Here is a 24952-nt window from a genome sequence, read left to right on the forward strand (position 1 = left end):
TAGGGGACCCCGTTCTAGAGATAGGTGCAGGTCCTAGAGGTGGGACCCGCATCTACCTGACATTTATGACGTATCCTATGGATATGTCATAAATGTCTCTCATGGGAAAACCCCTTTAAGACCAATGTTTTGGGCCAAAATGTAACATTTTGGCTCATTGTAAGCCACGCCCCTTTCAGCCAAGCCATTATACCTTTTCTAGACACTTTTCGGAACGGTCTAGTGGGGAGCAAAAAGTGTCTAAAACACATAATAAATCTGGCACAAGGCATTTACGCCAGTATTTTGGCGCATATTTAGCCAGAATTCTGCCGCATTTAGCTTAGTAAATTTTCCCTAATAACTTGAAATAAACATTTTCTGTTGGAGTTTATTCGTTTTTTTAATATGATTTTTGAAACATTTTGTCCCACTCTTCTTTACAACATCTCTTCAGTTCATTGATGTTTGAGGGCATTTGCTTATGCATAGCAGTCTTAAGGGCATTTACTACAAATTACACTACTCACCTATCCACAGGATAGGTGATAAGTGTCTGATCGCTGGCTGCCCCACCGCTGGGACCACCATTGATCATGAGAACGTGGGCACCGTATTCCCCATTTAAATGGAGCGATGTTTGGTGTCGTTTCAAAACACTCAAACTGACGGAGAAAATCAAGATCCCATTAAACTAATGGAGATAACAGAGCGCTGTACTCAGCTATCTCTGTCAGTCCCATAGAGTTGAATGGAGTGGCAGCTTATATTTCCAACCTTGGCTCCATTCAAACGGGGGTCACGTTCTCGTGATCGTTGTGGGTCCCAGCGATCGGACACATCACATATCCTGTGTTTAGGTGATAAGTGGATGTGGAGGTTTGATTAGTAATACCCAGCTTCTTATTACTCACTTAAAGAGGCTCTGTCACCAGATTTTGCAACCCCTATCTCCTATTGCAGCAGATAGGTGCTGCAATGTAGATTACAGTAACGTATTTATTTTTTAAAAACGAGCATTTTTGGCCAAGTTATGACCATTTTTGTATTTATGCAAATGAGGCTTGCAAAAGTACAACTGGGCGTGTTTAAAGTAAAAGTACAACTGGGCGTGTATTATGTGCGTACATCTGGGCGTTTTTACTTCTTTTACTAGCTGGGCGTTCTGACGAGAAGTATCATCCACTTCTCTTCAGAACGCCCAGCTTCTGGCAGTGCAGACACACAGCGTGTTCTCGAGAGATCACGCTGTGACGTCACTCACTTCCTGCCCCAGGTCCTGCATCGTGTCGGCCACATCGGCACCAGAGGCTACAGTTGATTCTGCAGCAGCATCAGCGTTTGCAGGTAAGTAGCTACATCGACTTACCTGCAAACGCTGATGCTGCTGCAGAATCAACTGTAGCCTCTGGTGCCGATGTGTCCTCGCTCGTCCGACACGATGCAGGACCTGGGGCAGAAAGTGAGTGACGTCACAGCGTGATCTCTCAAGAACACGCTGTGTCTGTGCACTGCCAGAAGCTGGGCGTTCTGAAGAGAAGTGGATGATACTTCTCGTCAGAGCGCCCAGCTAGTAAAAGAAGTAAACACGCCCCGATGTACGCACATAATACACGCCCAGTTGGACTTTTACTGTAAACACGCCCACTTGGACTTTTGCAAGCCTCATTTGCATAAATACAAAAATGGTCATAACTTGGCCAAAAATGCTCGTTTTTTAAAAATAAAAACGTTACTGTAATCTACATTGCAGCGCCTATCTGCTGCAATAGCAGATAGGGGTTGCAAAATCTGGTGACAGAGCCTCTTTAATGATTGTGGAGGTATAAGGGGTGTACTTATTTTTTCTCATCTGCTTACTGATTGTTGGTTTACTTTTTGGAAAAAAATTACTACATATTGAAATCTGTTGTGTTTTTTTGTTGTCTCCAGAGTTGACTGTATTTGTTTGTTTAAGGAAGTTTATAGAAGTTAGTGAGGACCACAACTTGTTATTTAGACCTTTATAAATAAAAACATACAATTGAAGAAGGCCGTCTACTTTCTTTTTCCCATGACAGTAGCTGTCATCTAACAGCCATCTTATGTGTACGGCTGCTTTTAGGGAGTATTTGTAATTATTACATACCTCTAAGGTGTATCAGTGTAAATACAAAGACAATCTATATGTAAGGAATATTATTCATTTCTACCTGCTATACACATGCTCAGTTTAGCAGATTTCTTGGCCTGATCAGTTTGCCCGGCTCCTAAATGGTAGCCAACCCTGATGCTGGCAGCTATTCCAAGTGCAAATGGGATCTGCAAAGTATACAGACACAGTACATTATAATTTGAAGACCAACACATACTATAGTAATAATAGCAACCCAGATAATACATTTAGTAAATATTGTTTTGTACCTTTAGTGAAATGGTTATCAACTGAATTAAAATTGATTGCACTTCAAGTTCCATTAGACTAACGAGACCTAAAAAATACCAAAAAGGTAAAAAAAATATATTTTAGAATTACAGCTGATATTGTAAGTTGGGAAAATGTAAAATCGAATTCTATTAACCTGATAGTAACATTGCTATTTCAAAAGTCCAGATTTCAATGGCCTGTATTAGTATTCCAGGAATCCCAAGCGCTAAGAAAGGACCCCAATCATTAAGACATTCAATTGACCATCCTGCAAGTAAAATGGGGAGATATTGCAAAAACATAAATATACATACTATGCATTGAACAAATATAGTGAGTGTGTTAAGCTGTTTCTGTACCTCCTGTTGAGTTGTATGGAGCAGCAGTGTGCATGCTCGACCGCTGATCCACACAACTCCTTCATAATGCAGCCATCCTGTTGAGGGATTGTGGTGGCCCCACTGGTCGACTAGCGTTTATCACCTATCATGTGGATAGCTGATACATGTTAATAGCTGAAATAGCTCTTAAAGAGCATCGAAAACATGCGAGTAGTCCAAGGTGAACCTTTCTATTGACAGGTGCCTGGATGACTCAAAGGGCATTCATGGAAGTAAAGAAAGCCCTTCCTTCCAAGTATGCGTGGAGACCGCAAAAAGGAGTTTTTTTCTGACAGGCAGACAATAGTCTCTATATGTGTCCTTTGTGGATAAAACACAACGTTCACATTTAACCAAGGACACCTTAGCCATGTATATATGTTAATGTGCTCATTGTTGACAATGAATCTGATATGTAGCTACTTATTTTGCAATATATGCACAATGTAGACATGAAAGAACATACCTGGCCAAGATGCAAGATGCAACTTTCTCACTCGAATGTAGATGAACAGTAAAATACATTGACAAATAGAGCCTACAGTGATCGCCACTGCCCCGCCACTAAAGGAATGAAATATTAAGGAATGAATAACTGTTATACTGGTACGTGAACACATAGGTTACAAAAGGGCTTCCTTTTTATTGGCTCTGCGATTAATAGTGGTCATGTTCTGTTTTATTTAAAGGGTGTACACACGCTTGCAACCAATGTTCTTTAAATTCCCTCAATGAATAAAAGATTAAAGAGGCTCTGTCACCAGATCATCAAATCCCTATCTCCTATTGCATGTGATTGGCGCTGCAATGTTGATAACCGTAATGTTTTTTTTTTTTAAAAACGATCATTTTTGGCCAAGTTATGAGCAATTTTATATTTATGCAAATGAGCCTTTCTAATGGACAACTGGGCGTGTTTTCTCTTATTTTCAACTGGGCGTGTATTGTGTTTGTAACATCTGGGTGTGTTTACTTGTTTTACTAGCTGGGCGTTGTAAATAGAAGTGTATGATGCTGACGAATCAGCATCATTCACTTCTCATCGTTCCCACCCAGCTTCTGGCAGTGCACAGACACACAGCATGATCTCGCGAGATCACGCTGTGAAATCACTTCCTCCCACAGGAACTTCATCGCGTCGGACGAGCGAGGACATGCTGTGTCTGTGCACTGCCAGAAGCTGGGTGGTAACGATGAGAAGTGAATGATGCCGATTCGTCAGCATCATACACTTCTATTCACAACGCCCAGCTAGTAAAACAAGTAAACACACCCAGATGTTACAAACACAATACACGCCCAGTTGGAAATAAGAGAAAACACGCCCAGTTGTCCATTAGAAAGGCTCATTTGCATAAATATAAAATTGCTCATAACTTGGCCAAAAATGATCGTTTTTAAACACGTTACTGTTATCTACATTGCAGCTCCGATCACATGCAATAGGAGATAGGGATTTGATCATCTGGTGACAGAGCCTCTTTAAAAAAAATGAAGTAACATTGCAAATATTCTTCATTATACTACTGTTTTGAGTCTACAGCTCACATGCAGACCTATCAGTGTATTGTCTATATCTACAGTCTACAAACAAACCTTGTGAATTTTCATTGTGTGACAGGGTTTGTTGGTAGTTTGTACCTATGCAGACCCATGGCTGTATACACAAAACATGATTTTTTTTTTAAGGAAAACTATTTGAAAAGTTGCTTCCTTTTTATTTTAGCTGCACCGGAGCGATAAATGGATGCACAAGTGTATTTGGAGAGGTGTCTACTTCTTCACACATTGTAGATTGTACGCTTTATAAAAAAAAAATTTTTGCGGGTAAACTAGTGAGCTGACAACCCAGTGTTACTGTTACTGCGCAGCAAATGTCCATGCACACATTATGGCAAGGCGAGACAACTTCAGATCCATACAGCATCTAGCATCATTGGATTGCCCTAAGGGTATGTGCACACGATAACGTCAATTACGGCTGAAATTACGGAGCTGTTTTCAGGAGAAAACAGCTCCTGCATTTCAGACGTAATTGCTCGTACTCGCGTTTTGCGAGGCATCAATTACGGACGTAATTTGGAGCTGTTCTTCATTGGATTCAATGAAAAACGGCTCCAATTACGTCCTACACTTATTTGATGAGACTGTTATTTTACGCACCGGTCGTCGGCACAGTACATCGGCAAACCCATTGAAATGAATGGGCAGATGTTTGCCGACGTATTGGAGCCGTGTTTTCAGGCGTAATTCAAGGCGTAAAACGCCTCCATTACGCCTGAAAATAGGTCGTGTGAACCCAGCCTAACTGTGAAAAGGATGAAGCAATGGAGCTGCAAGCCTTAATGTATTGGCCTGTAATTCAAGTCCAGTTCCTAGAAAGATTCCACGCTACTTCTTTGGGTAAGTCTCTATATGAATACTATTTCACATACAAACATCATTGGGGCTATATGGGCACTAGTCTTTAACAGGAAAACTGTTTCACCAGAAAAGTTAGGCCACATTCAGACGTGGCAGAATTTTTCCGCTGCAAATGTTGGTGCAGATTCGGGGCAATTACGCAACGAATCTGCACCAACATTTGCATATTTGACAGGTAATTCAGACGTTGCAGATATCACAGCGGACTTGCCACAGATTTCAGTTTTTGCATTGCAAAGGCTGAAATCCACATTGAAATTCCGCTGCTTCTCCGCAACATAATGAGCATGCTGCGGAGGGAAAATTCTGCACCGCAGCCTAAATTACGCACAGTTATTTTCCACAACGTCTGAACTAAGTTTCCTAAAAATGTATAGAAACAAATGTAAAAAACGGCTGCTGCAGAATTCCACTGAGGACTGTGCACAGCGGAATTCAACAGCTATTCCGCCATGTCTGAATGTGGCCTTACAATTCAAAGAGTTTTTCCAACACAAACTTAAAAATTGTCATATACTAGTAAATCAGTTTGATAACAAAAGTTTGAAAGTAAAACGGTTTTGCTTTTAACTTAAAAAATAATTGTAAAAAAAATAAGTGTTAAATAAGGACTTACATCACTCCAATTTTTAGAACTAAAAGCAGTATATAGTCTGTGAGGGCAGTGACAAGGATTGCAATGCAGCTTACTATGATTTGAGGCCAAATGACTTCCTGAGAGAGAAAAAATAGAAAAAAGGAGCATATAGCTAGATTAGTAAAGTAAGAATGAAATAACGTTTCATTAATGAAAAGGCAATGTGAACACAAACATTTTCATATGGCAGGCCACACAGTTCAAACGGCCCAGGTAAACTGATGCTGTAAGAAAATCTAAGCAAATATTAAGCTTGCATTTCTCTGCTGCATTTCAAAGCAGCACAACAAATACAACGTTGTGAACTTGGCCTAAAGGTACGCTCTCATGTTCTGATAATGGTGCAACAAAAAGCTGTAACTTATGGTGGGGATGCCATGATCGCAGCTGTTTTTTTAATTCTAAATATATAGTTTCTGAAAGATATTCCTAGAACTGTTACTATATCATACTTACCTTTTAGTTTTTTTTTACTACATTACGTAAGGATGTAGGCCGTTACCTCTATGGAAACTACCATTATCTTACACACAATTTTAAATAACCCTTTAACTAGATATATAAAAATTACCCTCCACATAGAACACCGAGAATATATTATCTACATGGGAATCTATAAGGGGCACTAGATAAAGGGGGCTCTATGAGGGGCACTATCTACAGGGGACTCTATGAGAACTATCTAGAAGGGGGCTCTATACGGGGCACTATTTATTGGGGCATTGTGAGTGGCACTATCTACTGGGGACACTGTGTGGGTGGTGCTTTACTTTACAGTGTTTTACATGATTGTATTCAGGGGCACAGTGCATGGTACTATTATATTCATGGATGCAGTGTATGGTACGATTATATTCTGGGGCGCAGTGTATGGTGTTATTATATTTAGGGGATAGTGTGTGGCACCATGAGAATTGTATCATCGTTTATAGGTGCATAAATGTTAGAAAAGTAAGGAGCCAAAGACATCCGAGTGGCAAATTCGGCAGAAATGGGTCATGGTCAGGAGAAGTTTTCATTAAGTCTGAACCAGATGGAGAAGAAAAGAGAAAAAGAATGACTAGAATCTGAGAAGACATCACCTGTGAGCCATTAGCTTTATAGATTAGCTGTCACTTCTCCTGACATGTCTGAGACAGGAAATCCTTGTATTCCACCAAAAGTCTTTGTGTAGTCCAGGACTAATGGGTGATACCATTCCCCTTGTCAGGAGGATGTGTCCCTACACAGTGTGATACTGTCAGCACTGGTTGGAGCCTGTCAGTATGCAGGGACACAGCCCTTTGACAAGGGGAATTGTAGCACCTATTTGTCAATGCTCGAACAGAAAGGAGGAGTTAACGATTGACTCGGCACGGCAGGGTGGCAGTGGAGAAGGGGGCCCAAGTTTGGGGAACAGCCCAGTGCCTATGCTCTACTTAATCTACCTCTGTCTATATCCTAAAGTCAAATGTTTAAAATGTGGTCAAAGGGAAGTTAACATTTTTTATTATCTTTAGTCTTTTCCATGAATAGAAAGATTTTAGGAAACTGTAATAAAACTGACATAAAAACATTTAACCAACTGTCCCCTGTAATCCACTTTGGTATGTATTAGGTTGGATAGGTCCCACACGTTATTTATGTATTAAGCGCAGCAGGAAATTTTAACCCTGTCACTGCGGCCACAAAAGCAGCTATACTCCAACTTTGGATTTTACCACACATTCCCTTCAGGAGATGGTTCCTAGACAAGCTGGCATTTCTTTTCTAAATAGACTGGTATACATTTCCATTTATAAAGAAGAAAGGACACACAAAAAATTCAACTTTGGGAGCTCTATTCATAACCTGTTCCTATCCATCAAAAAGTGAAACAACATGTCTGCCTGACCCCATGGTACTTTAAGAATTGGTATCCCCATTAAAAACTTCCCATCACAAGATATCCACTGTTGATTGAATAGGCCGCCCCACACCCCCATTCAAATGAATATATGCTTCTGCTGGTTTATTGTTGAATGTTTTTTTTTATAAATTCTTTTATTTTTCAATTTTTACAAACATAACACGTTAATGCCAAAAGAATATGCAACCATATAGCACTTCGGCACGCAGGCCGGCATATGTGGTCATCCTGTATGGTAGATGTAAAAACAGAGTATTGTCAAACAATAATTGGGGCTCACCCCCTTGCATCCTGAACCTGCAGACATGCACTAAGGCCCACAGCGAAACATATCTTAGAAGGGGGTATGAGAAAGGAAAGGAGAAAAGAGGAATGACAGAAGAGGGAAAGGAAGGGATGAGTTCAGTTGTTATATGTCATGCAGAAAGTACAAATCAAGAGGCTACGATGTTCCTGAATTCCAAAGATGATTGAAACCTGACCCAATGATACCAAGTCTTGATGAACTTGGCGTGAGTGCCTCATCTCCAACACAGCGGGGAGACCGCCGGGATCATGGCATGTAGTCTGGAAGGCACCCTGTACCAGTGCGTTAAAATTTTAAAATTTTAAATCCTGCTTCCTGATACCTGCTGGCCATGGACGATTTATGTGTCATTGTGTGTACCCTATCTTTTTGTTCCACCGAGAGTGTGATTCCCAAGTCCCTTTCCCACCATAGCAAATATGTGGGTGTGGAGAGGGTAGATGGGGAGATCAGTAGGGAGTATAGTCTGGATAGTGCGTGACGCATCGAGCCAGTGCACACGCAGAGGAGTTCAAACGGAGTTTTGACCCAAGCATGTTCCGCAGGGTTAGGCAAGGACACCAGGAAGTGTCTCAGCTGAGTGACCTGCCAGGGAGTGAGAGGGGGAGGGTCTGTCAAAGACATCAGTTGCGGGCCAGTCATCCATGACTCCCCGTGCAGGTAATGAGAGGCGGGGCCCTTGCCTGCAACCAGCTCCTAAATGGACCCCCCTCCCGCCCTGGAGGAAACGCCGGGTTTACGCAAGACTGGAAACAAGGGGGGCGGAGAAGGGGAGATCTCTGTCCGAGGAAAGACCTTCGAAGCAACTGCCAGTGAGGGCCCTATCGTCGGGTGTGTCCTTGCTGGCAGAGGGGTATCCCTGCCCAGCCAAGGCAGGGCCTGCAGGGGGACAGCCATAGAAGACTGTGCCATCGACACCCATTGTTTGACCTCCGTGTGGCGGAACCAATCCAGGATGCGCGCCAAGTGCGAGGCCTGGTGGTAGGAGACAAAGTCAGGGAGCCCCACGCCCCCTTCACTCTTAGAGCGAAAAAGCGTGGAGCGGGCTATACAGGCCGGTTTCCCCACCCAAATGAAGCGGTGGAGTAAGGACAACAAAGCTCGGAAGAAAGTGCGGGGGATGTGGATCGGTAGGGCTTGGAAGAAGTACAGTATCCGTGGGAGAATGTTCATTTTGAAGATTGCACATCTGCCGAACCACGTGAAGGTACCCTTTGTCCAGGAATCTAAATCGCTCTTTATACGTTGAAGGAGAGGAGGATAGTTAACTGCATAAAGGCGAGAGAGATCCCTGGAGAGCTGGACCCCCAAGTATTGAAGCGAGTCTCTGGCCCACTTAAAGGAGAAGGACCCCGACAGGTCATCCACTAGGGACTGCGGCAGCGATATGTTGAGAGCCTTAGACTTCTGATAGTTAATTTTGAAATTTGACAGTTTCGAGTATCTACTCATCTCCGCCATGAGGTTGGGCAAGGAGATCCTGGGCGCAGTGAGGAAGAACAGAAGGTCGTCCGTATACGCAGCCACTTTATGAGATCTTCCACCCACTGATACACCCGCTATATCTGGGTTAGAGCGAACCCGACAAAGGAAGGGCTCCAGGCACAAAATAAAAATCAAGGGAGACAGGGAGCATCCCTGCCGCGTACCATTGGAGATAGAGAGCAGAGAAGATAAGGTACCGTTAACCTTAACCCTGGCAGAAGGAGATGAGTAGAGGCTCGAAATCCATTGCATCATGTGGGAACCCAGCTCGATGTGCCGCAAAGTGGCCGACATGAAGTCCCAGTCTACTCTGTCAAAGGCCTTCTCCGCGTCCGTGGACAGCAGTAGTGTGGGCAGAGATGAGGCAGTCGCATGATAAATAAGATTAATTGCCCTAGTGGTGTTATCCCTAGCTTCCCTAAGGGGCATGAAGCCCATCTGGTCATAGTGGATCACACTGTGGAGAAGGGGGGTAAGCCTATGGGCCAAGATCTTTGCGAACAGCTTGAGATCTACATTAAGCAGTGAAATGGGGCGGTAATTTTGGCAGCTGGTGGGGTCCTTTCCTTCCCTGGGTATAACCGTAATGTATGCCCGCAGGGCATCCTGAGGGAGAGAGCACCCGTCTGTGAGGAAGTTATAGGCCCGCAGGAAATGAGGCGCGAGAAAGTCTGAGCAGACCTTGTAGTACTGAATGGGGAGACCATCCGGGCCCGGCGCCTTCCCCACTGGAGAGTCCTTCAGGGCCCAGGACCACTCCTCTGGCGAAATTGGCTCTTCCAAAGCCGCTAGAGCTTCCTGCGGGATACTTTTCATCCCCAAGGAGCGGAGCTATGCCTCCATCTGCTCCCGTCTAGTTCTCCCATCTGCGGTAGGAGAGGTCTGCGGGAGATTGTAGAGTGAGTGGTAGTACGCCCGGAAGGCTTCCGAGATGTCCTGGGGGCGGTGCAAACCCCCAGCTCCAGGGACCTGTACCTGGGGGACATAGGTACGTGACCTAGTTTTCCGCAATGCCCGTGCCAAAGTCCTACCTGGTTTGTTACTGAATTCGTAGAAATGTCGCCTACACTTTACTAGGGAGGCCTTAGCCTTAGCAAGACAAAGAGAACGGACCTGAACACGCAACTGCCCCAGCTCCGCCCCCACCACCCGGTCCAGGGAAGCCTTGTGGGACTGCTCGAGGAGGTGTATACGAGATAACAGTTTACTCAAGTGAGCCGTCCGCTCCCTTTTAAGTTTAGATCTGATCCGGATGAAGGAACCCCGGATCACGCACTTATGAGCCTCCCAAACACTAAGCGGACTTACATTCGTAGCAAAATACTCCCGTAGGTCCCTGTGTATTTCTGAAATTACCGTTGGGTCCTGCAGGAGCGAATCATTTAACCGCCACTGCCAGGAACTAGGGTGGGCTGCAGGGAGACAGAGAGAGAGTGTAATGAGGGCGTGGTCCGAGAAGGTTATGTTATCTATAGAGACTGAGGAGAGGTTGGAGAGATGGGAGTGGCGCAGGAAGAAGTAGTCTAGTCTGGTGTATGTGTTGTGGGGGGCCGAAAAGAAGGTGTAGTCTTTTGTCGTCGGGTGTATAAGCCACCACGCATCTATCAGTTGGTGTTCATGTAGCAACCGACGCACCCGGCGTAACGACGAGTGTCCACGTGAGGAGTCTATAGTCGGGTCCAATGTAAGGTTCAGGTCCCCCCCTAGTATGAGAGTGCCTTCCAAAAAACCCTCCAACTCCGTCAAGACCCTTTCAAAAAAGGCGACCTGACCAGTGTTAGGGAGATAGCATGTGGCCAATGTGAACAGTGTGTTAGCCAACCTACCCTTCATGAGGACATACCGTCCCGCTCCATCTGTACGAGTCTCCACATGCTCCCACGGAAGAGATCGAGAGATCAAGATAGAGACCCCCTTGGTCTTGCAGTCCGGTGAGGTACTGTGATACCCCTCCGTATAGTGAGAGTCCGTCAACCGTGGAACGCTGTCTGCCCGGGAGTGAGTTTCCTGGAGAAACTCCACATGCGCTTTCTTTTTCCATAGAAGACGGAGGATGGAGGATCTCTTCTCTGGAACGTTCAGGCCCTGTGCATTCAGGGAAACAACCGTAATGTTGGACATGTGGAGCCACAGTAGGAAAACAAAAAGGGGGAGAAAGGCGGGGAAAAGAAATGGTTACCCCCGTAGAGAGGGGGGAGGGCCAAGAAGAGGGACACTAGCGTCCCACTAACAGCGGAGTACAAAACCCCTAAACAATACTTTGCGTATTATGTCGGACCCGGGAGAAAACACCCCCTGAACACGACACAACAGCGCGGAAACCTAGTGGGGAATGTAGAAGGACAGCGGCGTGAAGAGGTGATCTCCCTGAGACTCGCCACCAATTGGGACTGAAGTAGTGTAAGCCCAATAGAGAGCAGACCGGAACCCCGGACTCAACCGGCTAACTGTAACGGGTGTATGTAGGTTCCTGACCTCCCACCGCAGCGTAGTGTGAGGGGGAAAAGGGTCCCTGAGACACTCATAACAAACAGACCCCCACTAACACCCTCATGGGTACAGAGATACTCTAGCCTTCTGGCCGCAAGCCGATCAGTTTCTTCGGGACGAGCGCCGTCCAGATGCCCGTTGCTCGCGAGGACCGTCTCTAGGAGGAGGCAGAGAAGGGCGCACAGAGTCTGGGTACAGACCCCCCCCTGTGGAAGAGCGACGGCGACGGCTCCGTCCAGTCTGGGAGGCGCACTGGGGAGATTTCTAGGAAACGGAAGGCTGCTTCCAAATCGTCCGGTGAGCGAACAGCGAAGGATTGCCCCTGTCGGCGGAGAATGATGTGGAAGGGATGGCCCCATCTATAGGAAGCGCCCGCTTCTTTGGTAGCCTAGAGCAAAGGGCGTATCACCCTGCGCATATGTAGGGTCAACCTAGAGACATCCGGCAAGATGGTCACCTCCGCACCCTGGAAAGGAATGGCCCCCCGCTCCCAAGCTCGCCGTGCAATGTCCTCTTTTTGTTTATAAAAGTGCACCCTGCAGATGACATCTTGTGGACGGTTACTTTCCCTGTTCCGTGGGCCTGCTAAGCGATGCACCCTATCCATTTCAATGGCCGAGTCGCGTGGTCTGTCCATGAGCTTGTTAAAGATATGGGTGACAACATCGTATAGCTCCTCGGGCGGCACAGGTTCTGAAATGCCCCTCAGCTTTAGGTTGTTCCGCCTCCCCCTGTTCTCCACGTCGTCAAGGTGCATGGAGAAGTCCCTCATTTGGGTAGCTTGGGTATCCATCGACAGAGAGAACCAAGATGTCCGTTGTGTGAACAGAGTTCTGGCGCTCGAAAGCGTCTACCCGTGCGGTTAAAGATCGTAAATCCTGGGACACCACCCCTATGGCCCAGTCATGTTTCTCTTCCAGTCGGGCTAGGTGAGCATCCAAATCTAATTTCGTGGGCAATGCCCTCACCATCTCCCATAACTCTGCCAGGGTCCGTTCCATGGAAGGGGGGGGCCAGTAGATGAAGTTAGGTGGGGGCTCCCCCCGGTCAGCGGGCCCCTTAGTATGGCTGGCGTGCCCTGGCTCAGTGATGAAATGTCCTCTGTGTAATAATGCCGGGGGACAGCGGAGAAGAGTGGCGCCTTATCTGCCGCGCCTATTAGTGCCCGGCGGCCATGTTCCTGCCCGGGCTCAGGTGGATGCTGCTGGGGGAGGGGAGTGGCAGCTCTCCCCGGAGGCACAGACCATCAGAGGAGCGGTCCTGCAGTCCTCTGGAGGATCCAGCCGGGACTATGGTGCCAGTGGGCGGAGAGTCCCCACGCGACGTCGGGGATCGACTGCGGCCTACGGCTGGAATGGAGGAGGGCCGCGGAGAAGACCCGTCGCAGCCGGATCGGAGGTAGCGATCCATCGAGGAGGGACCTGGGGTGACCGACTGCGACTTGCGGTGTCTCCCCTTGGTCATCCCGACGCTGGAGCAGGTAAGAGATGCCCGAGGTAGTCTGCAGAGAGTGGTGCGGGTCCGGAGCTCCGAGCACAAGCGTCCTCACACCGCCATCGCCAAGCCACGCCCCCTATTGTTGAATGTTAATTAAGTTTGCCGAGTATTTACAGGTCTATGCTATTGTCAATTCCATAGTTATAGGTTTCCCTCATGAACTGCACACCATTAAACCTGAACAAATCCCCAACTCCCTATTTGCTGAAATGCAGCCCCAAACTTGCAAGGAACCTCCACCATGCTTCACTGTTGACTGCAGACACTCATTATTGTACCGCTCTCCATCCTTTCGGCAAACAAACTGCCTTCTGTTACAGCCAAATATTTCACATTTTGACTCATCAGTCCAGATGAGCACCTGCTGCCATTTTTCTGCACCCCAATTCCTATGCTTTCGTGCATAGTTAGGTTGCTTGGCCTTGTTTCCACGTCGAAGGTATGGCTTTTTTGCCACCATACTTCCAAGAAGACCACTTGTGGCCACACTTTTCCGAACAGTAGATAGTGGACCTAAATCCCACTGATTTCTGCCAGTTCTGAGCTGAAGGCACTGCTGGACATCTTCCGATTTCAAAGGGAAGTAAACATGAGATGTCTTTGATCTGCTGCACCAAGTTTCCTTGGTCAACCACTGCGTCTATAGTCCTCAACGTTGCCCATTTCTTTGTGCTTCTTCAAAAGTGCTTGAACAGCACATCTTGAAACCCTGTCTGTTTTGAAATCTTTGCCTTGCTGATGCAGTATAACTACCTTGCGTCTTGTTGCTGGGCTCAGTCTTGCCATGGTGGACCTGTGATATGAAACGGTCTTCTACAACTTCACCTTTTGTAGCAGAGTTTGGCTGTTCCTTACCCAGTTTTAAGCGTCCTACACCGCTTTTTCTGTTATAGTTAATGACTGGTTCAAGTTACATTTGAAAATTTTGATCATTATCGCCTGTTTGGTATAATTGGTTAATCATACACCTGACTATAATACTACAAAATCCATGACTTTGATGCTGTTTTGAAGGCGAAGGGTGGTCACACTAAATATTGATTTGATTGAGATTTATCTTCTGTTTATTCACTTTGTATTTTGTTAATTGATAAAAAAGAACTTTTATCACTTCTATTTTTGAAAGCATTCTTACACTGCAGAAAAATATAGCGGTTATTTGTATTTATGGATTATTTATATAAAGTTTCTAATGCTCGGTTAACATCTGCATGGGAGCCTTCGTTGCAGATTCCATAAAAAATCCCAGAGAAAAAAGCACAGCATGCATCGCTTTTTTCTCTGCAAAATGATGTAAACTTATGAAGGAAACTCGACGGAACCCATTAAGGTCAATAAGTTACTTCAGGTAACAGTTGGTGTCTGTCATGCAATGGCTCTTCCATTATTTCATTTTTCTGTTCCTATGATGTAACAGTAAAATGGTAAAACTAACGTAGCTGTGAACAAAGCCTTTTAAATGCTGCATGTTCTGAAAGCTGTGTGATTTTCGGCCGCAGAGTGTTTTTAAAATTCCAAGTATATTTTTTCTGCTGACAAAACCATTTAATTTCAAGAAATTTTTTAAAACTGCAGGTACTGAAATTTTATATTCTCAAAATATAAATATAACTCTAAAAGAATTTTTTTTGTATTTGTAATGACCCCAAATGCTACTTTCACAGTCCGGGATTGTAGACCAATCTGTGATTTTTATTCTATTAGGCAAAGTGGAGAAGTGAAACAGGGTACCGTTTGTGCAGTATTATATAGCCATTTCAGGCGGAATAGTTTTCTAAATTTCTAAATCAAAGAAAACAATTGATGCAGGTATTAATGATATAGAGGAAGGGATTAATAGCACTATTTCTATTTTTGCAGATGACACCAAGCTATGTAATATAGTTCAGACTATGGAAGATGTTCATGAATTACAGGCAGATTTAAACAAACTAAGTGTTTGGGCGTCCACTTGGCAAATGAAGTTTAATGTAGATAAATGTAAAGTTATGCATTTTGGTACCAACAACCTGCATGCATCATATGTCCTAGGGGGCGCTACACTGGCGGATTCACTTGTTGAGAAGGATCTGGGTGTACTTGTAAATCATAAACTCAATAACAGCATGCAGTGTCAATCAGCTGCTTCAAAGGCCAGCAGGATATTGTCGTGTATTAAAAGAGGCATGGACTCGCGGGACAGGGATGTAATAATGCCACTTTACAAAGCATTAGTGAGGCCTCATCTAGAATATGCAGTTCAGTTCTGGGCTCCAGTTCATAGAAAGGATGCCCTGGAGTTGGAAAAAATACAAAGAAGAGCAACGAAGCTAATAAGGGGCATGGAGAATTTAAGTTATGAGGAAAGATTGAAAGAATTAAACCTATTTAGCCTTGAAAAAAGAAGACTAAGGGGGGACATGATTAACTTATATAAATATATTAATGGCACATACAAAAAATATGGTGAAATCCTGTTCCTTGTAAAACCCCCTCAAAAAACAAGGGGGCACTCCCTCCGTCTGGAGAAAAAAAGGTTCAAGCTGCAGAGGCGACAAGGCTTCTTTACAGTGAGAACTGTGAATTTATGGAATAGCCTACCGCAGGAGCTGGTCACAGCAGGGACAGTAGATGGCTTTAAAAAAGGGTTAGATAATTTCCTAGAACAAAAAAATATTAGCTCCTATGTGTAGAAATTTTTCCTTCCCTTTTCCCTTCCCTTGGTTGAACTTGATGGACATGTGTCTTTTTTCAGCCGTACTAACTATGTAACTATGTAACTATGTATGTCTTGAGAAGCAATCATAGGAACAAATATTTGATCTTGTATTGCCAACAATGAGCATTGAAGGCAGGTCATCCAAGTATTTCAAGAAGTGTTAGGCCAGTGCTACACCTAGACTATTTGTAGTACTACATAATTGAATTTAACTATCGAGTGACAGCTGCAGTCCTAAGATTGCATGCCACTCAATGGACTCATTTGGACTTCAGCTGTAGCTCAATAGTTAAAATCAATTATGTAGTACTCGTATGAGCGCTGAGACGCTTGCTTTCTGTTTGGCTTTTCTTGGAAAGCCGTGCAGTTGGTGTACGGACTCAATAGAAAGTCTATGAGCCCGTACACTGCTGGCTTTCCGAGAAAAGGGAAGGCTTTCTACAAGATTTTTGAGTGTGTCTGTAGGAATTTTTGCCTATTCATCCACAAGATCATTTGTGAGGCCAGACACTGATGTTGGACGACAGGGCAACATTTACACATTATAGCCAATGTAGTTGTCGTCCATTACAACAATCTAGTCAGAATGACTGTGAACGACTTGTTGTTCATCGCTCTTCCAACCGAAATGCTAGTGTATGGCCAGCTTATGAAAAAAACTTCAATTTAGAAATATTTACAGGTTGTATTGTTAAGAGGATTTACCTGGTTTTGTAAGTATCGAAGTTCAAGTTGGTAGAAGAAAAGTGCCTACAAAAAATATACACAAATTATATCAGTAGCGTTTACGTGGGACTACTTATTGTTACCAGATGTTAATAGTTATTGTTACCAGATGGTACAATGTCAGATATACATACAAGGAAACATACTGTAGACTAAGGAGAATATTTATCTCATAGTACAATTAACTTATATTTTAGGTACCTCAATAGTGGATGTACTCTTTACAGCAGCACATATGGTAAATGATGCATGTTTTTATATACTGCCTCAACAGATTTCTATTAAATTTACAAGCGAAATCTCCTTCTCTTTGTAGCGGTGGGCCTTGCACTGTAAAGCAAATACTGCCAGCTTCTGAAAGACTGTTCTACAGCAAACAGAACAATATAAATAAATTTAAAAAAAATATATATACATACATATATATATTTACATATACACAACATATATACAAAATAGCCAATATAAACAGTTACAAGCTTACCAATTAGCTTACAAAGTGCTTAAATTATAATAATACATCCCCATATAATTACATTCCAAGAATTGCCTTTGGAAAATTCAGATCACAAAGTGATCTTTTTTTTTTCTTTCCTAAAAGAGGTAATGATTGAATAGAAATGTCATAAGTTGACCAAAAGCCACCTTTCCTTCTCCTTTCATTGATACCTCCTTCAGAGCTAGGGGGTCCTTGCCAAAAGCCCCATAGGTTAGAAGAAGAGAGATGATGTGTGCATATACAGCTTAGTATGTTTGTCTTTATTTGGTGAGACTGTAACCCATGGAGATGGTAATGTCTATGCTGAACGTGCAGTATTCAGAACCATCAGTAGAGGTGTGGGGATACCAGGTCAATAGTGCTGGGATAGCAGAGGGCACCTGACAAGGAAGTGGTGCGCACCGTTCGTTCCGGTGAAGAGGCGAGAGTATGGTTCGGGTGCTGTGAGAGCAAGTCTGGCAGTAAGGAGGGCAGGAGATTGCTGTAGAAAGCAAAAGGAAAGAGAGTCTGTCTGTTGAAGGGATCATACTGCTAATTAGATATCAGCTAGAGCCCGACACAAGAAAGAAAGGATACAACAAAGAAACCTGGCCTGCTTGCAAGGAGCCAACCGAGGGATCATTCGGAGTGAGTACTGGAACACTATTTGAGCAGACAATCGAGGCATAGGCCCAAAGAAGATATATAAAGAAAGTGCACCCAGTAGGGAACAAGTGAGGAGTCAACAGGGGGTTGAATATCACCATATAGAAGTAAAAGAGTGTGGTGCACTATAATAGGACTTAGATAATATACAATACCACAGTTCCTGAGTATTCATAAGGGAAGTTAAAGACATTAATGATAGATCCAGAGCAGTACCGTTATCATACTACTGTTTCATGTTCTATTAAAGTTCTGCACAAGTAAAAGCAAGAAGAATCTGCCTATCTGTCTCTGCCTCCATTATTACACATATTACAAGACTGATCTTTTAGTAAAACACATATACTTACTGGAAGTTCTGGAATAAAAGCCATTACACACAATTCAGCTTGTCTGTCAAAATATCAAGAAATAAATGTAAAAAAATTAAAAGATGTGTATGAAGTGTTTTTTTTTTAGAGCATATGGCCAACTGGATGAATACCATAGCTATGCATCTAGGGTTCTCAACTATGCATCAGGGGCACTCAACTAATTTTAGTAAAGGACCTGTTACCTGAGTCTTCGGTCAGGTGAATATCCAAGATTTAACCTTTCACAAACTTTGTAGAACTATTTACATCAAGATTTATTATTATTTTTTTATTGGGAAAACCAGACAAGACCCCTAAATTAATTAAGACCCTTAAACTCTTTCAAACCCCAGATCAGACACTTAAAGAGGCTCTGTCACCAGATTTTGCAACCCCTATCTGCTATTGCAGCAGATAGGCGCTGCAATGTAGATAAGAGTAACGTTTTTATTTTTAAAAAACGAGAATTTTTGGCCAAGTTATGACCATTTTTGTAGTTATGCAAATGAGGCTTGCAAAAGTCCAAGTGGGTGTGTTTAAAAGTAAAAGTCCAAGTGGGCGTGTATTATGTGTGTACATCGGGGCGTTTTTAATACTTTTACTAGCTGGGCGCTCTGAAGAGAAGTATCATCCACTTCTCTTCAGAACACCCAGCTTCTGACAGTGCAGATCTGTGACGTCACTCACAGGTCCTGCATCGTGTCGGCACCAGAGGCTACAGTTGATTCTGCAGCAGCATCAGCGTTTGCAGGTAAGTCGATCTTACCTGCAAACGCTGATGCTGCTGCAGAATCAACTGTAGCCTCTGGTGCCGATGTGGCCGACACGATGCAGGACCTGTGAGTGACGTCACAGATCTGCACTGTCAGAAGCTGGGCGTTCTGAAGAGAAGTGGATGATACTTCTCTTCAGAGCGGATAGGGGTTGCAAAATCTGGTGACAGAGCCTCTTTAAACCCATTTGCACCAGACCCCTAAAACTAATTTAGACACCAAAACAGACCCATAAAATTATTCAGACCCCAGAGCAGCCACTAAAATGATTGACCCTAAACCAAACCCCTAAAATTAATCAGACTCCCGACAAAAACATAGTTTTGTGTCGCCATATTCTGAGAGCTATAACTTTTCTGTCGATTGAATGGTATGAGGGCTTTTTTTTTGTGGGGCAAGTTTTTCATTGTACCATTTTGGGACACGTGACTTTTTGATAAATTTTTATTCAATTTTTTTGGGAGCTAAGGTGACCAAAATACAGCAATTCTGGTGTTTTTATTTTAATTTATTTACAGCGTTCACCATGCAGGTTAAATAACCTTCTATTAGGATAGTTCAAACTTTTATAGACACGACGATACCAACACATTTTTTTTTTTACATTACTTTAAGGGAAAAAAAGGGTTGTTTTTTTTTACGTTAAATATCTCTCATTTGTCCATTAATAAAAAACTTATTTAATAATTTTTTACAATTTTCTTATTATTACCCCAATAGGGCATGAACTAGCGAATGCTTTTTGAATCGCTTGCACAATATACTGCAATAATATTGTGTTGCAGTATATTGTGTTTTTTTTACCAGTTTCAATGGGCTTAATAGGAGCACAAAGTCGGCATACCTGGGGGCCCAATGATAACCATCCCACGATTGCATCGCAAGGGGGCCGACGGCCTGTTAGAGGGGGCTTGACCCCTTCTTTCTAACTGGCTTAGATACTGCAGTCAAAGTGGTTAAACAGCCGGGATCTGAGTTCTCTCCATACCTGGAATTTGCAGTGAGGTGTTGGCTGTATGTTACAGTCAACACCTGCTGAGTATGAAGCGGGCTCAGCCCGAGAGCCAGCTCCATGCTCCCCCATGGTGGCTATCACGTACAGTTACGTGACATGTTGCCAAGAAGTTAAAATTCATTCAGACCCCAGACATGCCCCTAAACTAATAAAGACCACAGGTCAGACAAAAATTATATACTTACCGCTCCTGGGTCCTCTTCCCTTCCAGGCACTGGCATGCACAAAATCCTGACACCATGGTAGTTCCACTCCTCCACTCCTGACGCCAGACCTGTAGTCATAGATGCATTGGAAGAGAAGCTATACTCCTACAATACATCTATGATGGCAGGATTGCAGGGAGGGGACAGCTTGTGTCTCTAGTTCAGATTTGGACCGCAGTCTGTGATTTGAGGACCGCTGATCTAGATGCTTATCCGTATCGTCACCTCCATGCTTTAAAGACAAGCATGAATCTAAAACGGTTTGTAACAAAACAAACTTTTTACATGAATGAAGTTAAAATTTAATTCAGAAAAAGTAAGCTGTAGATGGATACATTAAGATTAAAGATGAGCAAATCGATTCTTCACTAATCAAATTTGTTCCGAACTTCCCAAAGGGCCAGCGCATGAATCACGGCAAAATGCCGGCCACGGCAAACGCTGGCCACCATTTGACAGATGAGAAAAAGGATCACATGACCTTCCCCATAATGAGGCAGCCCTCCCAAAATGCACTGTGGTTATCCCTCTCTCTAGCAAAGCCAATTGTGAGGGGCATTATTGGATGACTGCTATCCACTATAAAAAGCCCAACCAGGAAATGCTACTTCTTTGTGGGGATATAGATAGTAGAGAGAGAGGACTGCAGATAGAGCTAGAGAAGAGACTGAGACATAACACAGAATACAAATATGATGTGTTTCACAGTGAGGAGTAGAGAAAAAAATGTATTAACCTCTTCCCACCTGCCCACTGTCTTGACGTGTGTGTTGGGGGGGGTGAATGTGAAGAACTTACAGCGATGTATTTTGGCATTGATGTAGAAAAGGCTTATGACTAACAGCTCCTGTACTTAGAGAAGTCTGCTGAATACAGCTGGGATAGGAAGAAACTCCAACCCCAGCTGTTAAACCCTTTGATCGCTGTGGTCCGTGACATGATCGAACACTTGGGGAATCCTCGGCAGTCGGTCCTGGGACACTAGAAAGGAACCCAGGGCTGTCTGCTCTGTAAACCTGCTGTTGGGGCAAACTATGTATTGCCTTAACAGCAGCCTGTGTCATAATAAAACAGAATAATGTATTAGCACACAAGAGCATGCTAATACAGTATATTAAGTATAAAAAAAATTTACAAATTAAATGTATCCTTGAGAGACAGGATAAATGCCTTCAAAATGAATAAATTAACAAAAATACTTTCTATTTTTCGCAATCTTCCCCCAGCACACAAAATCCCGCGCTTGTGATTGATGTTCTCTTCTGGTGTGGGCGCAGAAAGGGACATTACGGATTATGATAAAAAGCGCAAAATATTTGCAGACGGTTATTTACAGTCGGAGGAGGAGTTTAGAAGAGGGGATAACGCCAATGAACTTTTGTTAGCAGCGGCCAGTGAGGGATAAGTAAAATTCAATAGGTGAAATGCTGGTGACAGGTTCCCTTTAAGCGTAAAGCGCAAGGTGAAGCCATTATCAATATTAAAATGACTGGTTTTAAAAATTAGATACTTTCATCATCTAATACAAAACTGAGAGGACAACTGATGGGAACAAGGAGTTATCATATCCCTGGCAGATCTTTACTACATGGACCAGTTATGACCATTAGAGAGGTTACGGTTGTATCTTGATATAGGGGATTTTATAAGAGATTTTTTGAAACTTTGGCAGTTACAAAGTGATATCAAAAGATACAAGATTGTTAATACTATCAGATTATAGAGACAGACGGAAACTAGAGTATCTACATATATTACGGAGAGCAACAGATTCACGAAAAAGTCTGTCATTGATTTGCAATGAACTTATAGCTTATAATAACAATAATTAACTTAAAGGAACAGTGTCACCACAAATTTTTTTTCCATGTCAGTTTAATGTTAGTGTTTTATTAAAAACGTTTTTATTTATTTGTGTGTTTGTGTGTTACTTTTTTCTATTTTTTCACTTTTTCTTCCCTATGGGGGCTGCCATTTTTTTTTCCATTTCTGTATGTGTCGATTAACGACACATACAGACATGGAATACGGCAGCCACAGTCCCATAGGGACTGCGAACGGGTCCCGTCCCATCCACTTCTGTGTACGCCGTCTGTGTGGGAACTGCGCATGCGCCGCTCCCACACAGTCCAATTTGAAATGCGCGCCGTCCGGCGCCATTTTCCTGTGGACCGGAAGTCGCGGCCGGACAGTAAGATTACTACTTCCGGTCGCGGCTTCCGGACTTGTGCACTTGGACCAGCGGCAGCAGACGGAGCGGACGGGCCGGAGGGAGCCGCGGCGGCAGGAGCAGGTAAGAGATTTCTATGTATGTTCGTGTTTGTGTGTGTTTACTACTGTATGTAAACCTACTACACTGTGTGTTAGCTCAAAAAATTGCGACACACAGTGTAGGAGGTTAGACCGTTCAATCCCCTCGTTTATCCCGGCACTAGCCAGGATAAAGGAGGGGGGGATTCTCAGAGCTCACTAGAGCGAGTGCTTTTTTCCCAATTTTGCAGCAAAAAGCAATGTGGTTGCTTTACCACATGCAATGCTGCAATTTTGGGAATAGCTCCATCTAGTGACCAGCAATGGGAAATATTATAAATTAGAATCTAATTTATAATATTTCCTGACTCGTGAAAAAAATAAAAAAAATTTGAACAATGTTTAATCACCTACACACTAAATGTTTATTTAAAAAAACAAAACAAAACATGTTTTGCTGGCAACACATTCCCTTTAAAGAGACTCTGTCACCAGATTATAAGTGCCCTATCTCCTACATAATGTGATCGGCGCTGTAATCTAGATAACAACAGTGTTTTTTATTTTTAAAAACGATAATTTTTTAGCAAGTTATGAGCAATTTTAGATTTATGCTAATTACTTTCTTAACCCCTTAACGCTCAGCGGCGTAATAATCCGTCGTGCTAACTGTATCATTAGCGCTCAGCGACGGACTATTACGTCGCGGGTGTAACGGCCATTTTGGCCGTCCTCCCGACACATGCAGGAGCTGTGACAGCTGCTGTCTCGTTCAGCAGCTGTCACAGCTCCTACAGCGGGGACCGATCGCTGTGTCCCCGCTGATTAACCCCTTAAAAGCCGTGTTCAATAGTGATCACGGCTTTTTAGGGGTTAAGCTGCCATCGCCGGCCTATGGCAACCGGACACCAAACAATGGCGTCCGGATATGCCATTGACGGAAGCCTAGTCAGGACCCACTATGCTTGCTGTCAGTGAGTAGCTGACAGTTCTAACACACTGCACTACGCATGTAGTGCAGTGTATTAGAATTGCGATCAGGGCCTCCTGCCCTCAAGTACCCTAGTGGGACAAAGTAATAAAGTTAAAAAAAAGTTAAAAAAAAGATGTGTAAAAATAAGATAATAAAAGTTTTAAAAGTAATAAAAGTCAAAATCCCCCTTTTTCCCTTATCAGTCCTTTATTATTAATAAAAATATATAAACAAACAAATAAACTATACATAATTGGTATCGCCGCGTCCGTAACGGCCTGAACTACAAAATTATTTCGTTATTTATCCTGCACGGTGAACGCCGTAAAAAAAATAATAATAAACCGTACCACAATCACAATTGTTTGGTCACTTCACCTCCCAAAAAATGGAATAAAAAGAGATCAAAAAGTCGCATGTACCTAAAAATGGTTCTGATTGAAACTAAAGTTCGTTACGCAAAAAATAAGTCCTCGCACGGCTTTATTGATGGAAAAATAAAAACGTTCTGGCTCTTAGAATAAAGTAACACAAAAAGTAAATGCTTTTTTACAAAACGTATTTTATTGTGCAAACGCCATAAGACATAAAAAAAACTATAAACATCTGGTATCGCCGTAATCGTATCAACCCCAAAAAATAAAGTGAATATGTCATTTATAGCGCACGGTGAACGCTGTAAAAAAAATAGCATAAAAAAACAATAGTAGAATTGCTGTTTTTTAGTCACCACGCCACTTAAAAATAGAATAAAAACTGATCAAAACGTTGCATGCACCCCAAGAAAACTGCAATGAATTCCTCAAGGGGTGTAGTTTCCAAAATGGGGTTACTTTTGGGGGTTTTCCACTGTTTTGGCAACACAAGACCTCTTCAAACCGGACATGGTGCCTAATAAAAAGGAGGCCTCAAAATCCACTAGGTCCTCCTTTGCTTCGGAGGCCGGTGCTTCTGTCCATTACTGCACTAGGGCCACATGTGGGATATTTCTCAAAACTACAGAATCTGGGCAATAAGTATTGAGTTGAGTTTCTCTGGTAAAACCTTTTGTGTTATAAAAAAAATGGTATAAAGAGGATGTTCTGACAAAAAAAATATGTAAATTTCACCTTTACTTTGCTCTAAATTCCCGTGAAACACCTAAAGGGTTCATAAACTTTCTAAATGCTGTTGTGAATACTTTGAGGGGTTTCTAAAATGGGGTGTTTCATAGGGGTTTCTAATATATGGGCCCCTCAAAGCAACTTCAGATCTGAACTGGAACCTAAAAAAATAAATAAAATTAGGCAATACTTCGCTTCTTGCATTATACTGATAATG

The 24952-nt window shown here is 43.2% G+C and overlaps 1 protein-coding gene across 1 annotated transcript in view; it reads right to left on the minus strand.

Moving 5' to 3' along the window:
* Positions 1–24952, minus strand: part of LOC142741800 (multidrug and toxin extrusion protein 1-like) — a 135138-nt gene that overhangs the window by 35056 nt on the left and 75130 nt on the right. Inside the window, exons 5-11 of the mRNA XM_075851132.1 lie at positions 18413–18455; positions 16898–16942; positions 5807–5904; positions 3233–3330; positions 2541–2654; positions 2383–2450; positions 2172–2280 (exon numbers count right to left, since the gene is read on the minus strand). Coding sequence (XP_075707247.1) covers positions 2172–2280; positions 2383–2450; positions 2541–2654; positions 3233–3330; positions 5807–5904; positions 16898–16942; positions 18413–18455 — 575 coding nt within the window. The remainder of the gene's footprint in view (positions 1–2171; positions 2281–2382; positions 2451–2540; positions 2655–3232; positions 3331–5806; positions 5905–16897; positions 16943–18412; positions 18456–24952) is intronic.

Source organism: Rhinoderma darwinii, chromosome 2 (genome assembly GCF_050947455.1).
Source record: "Rhinoderma darwinii isolate aRhiDar2 chromosome 2, aRhiDar2.hap1, whole genome shotgun sequence".
Taxonomy (NCBI): domain Eukaryota; kingdom Metazoa; phylum Chordata; class Amphibia; order Anura; family Rhinodermatidae; genus Rhinoderma; species Rhinoderma darwinii.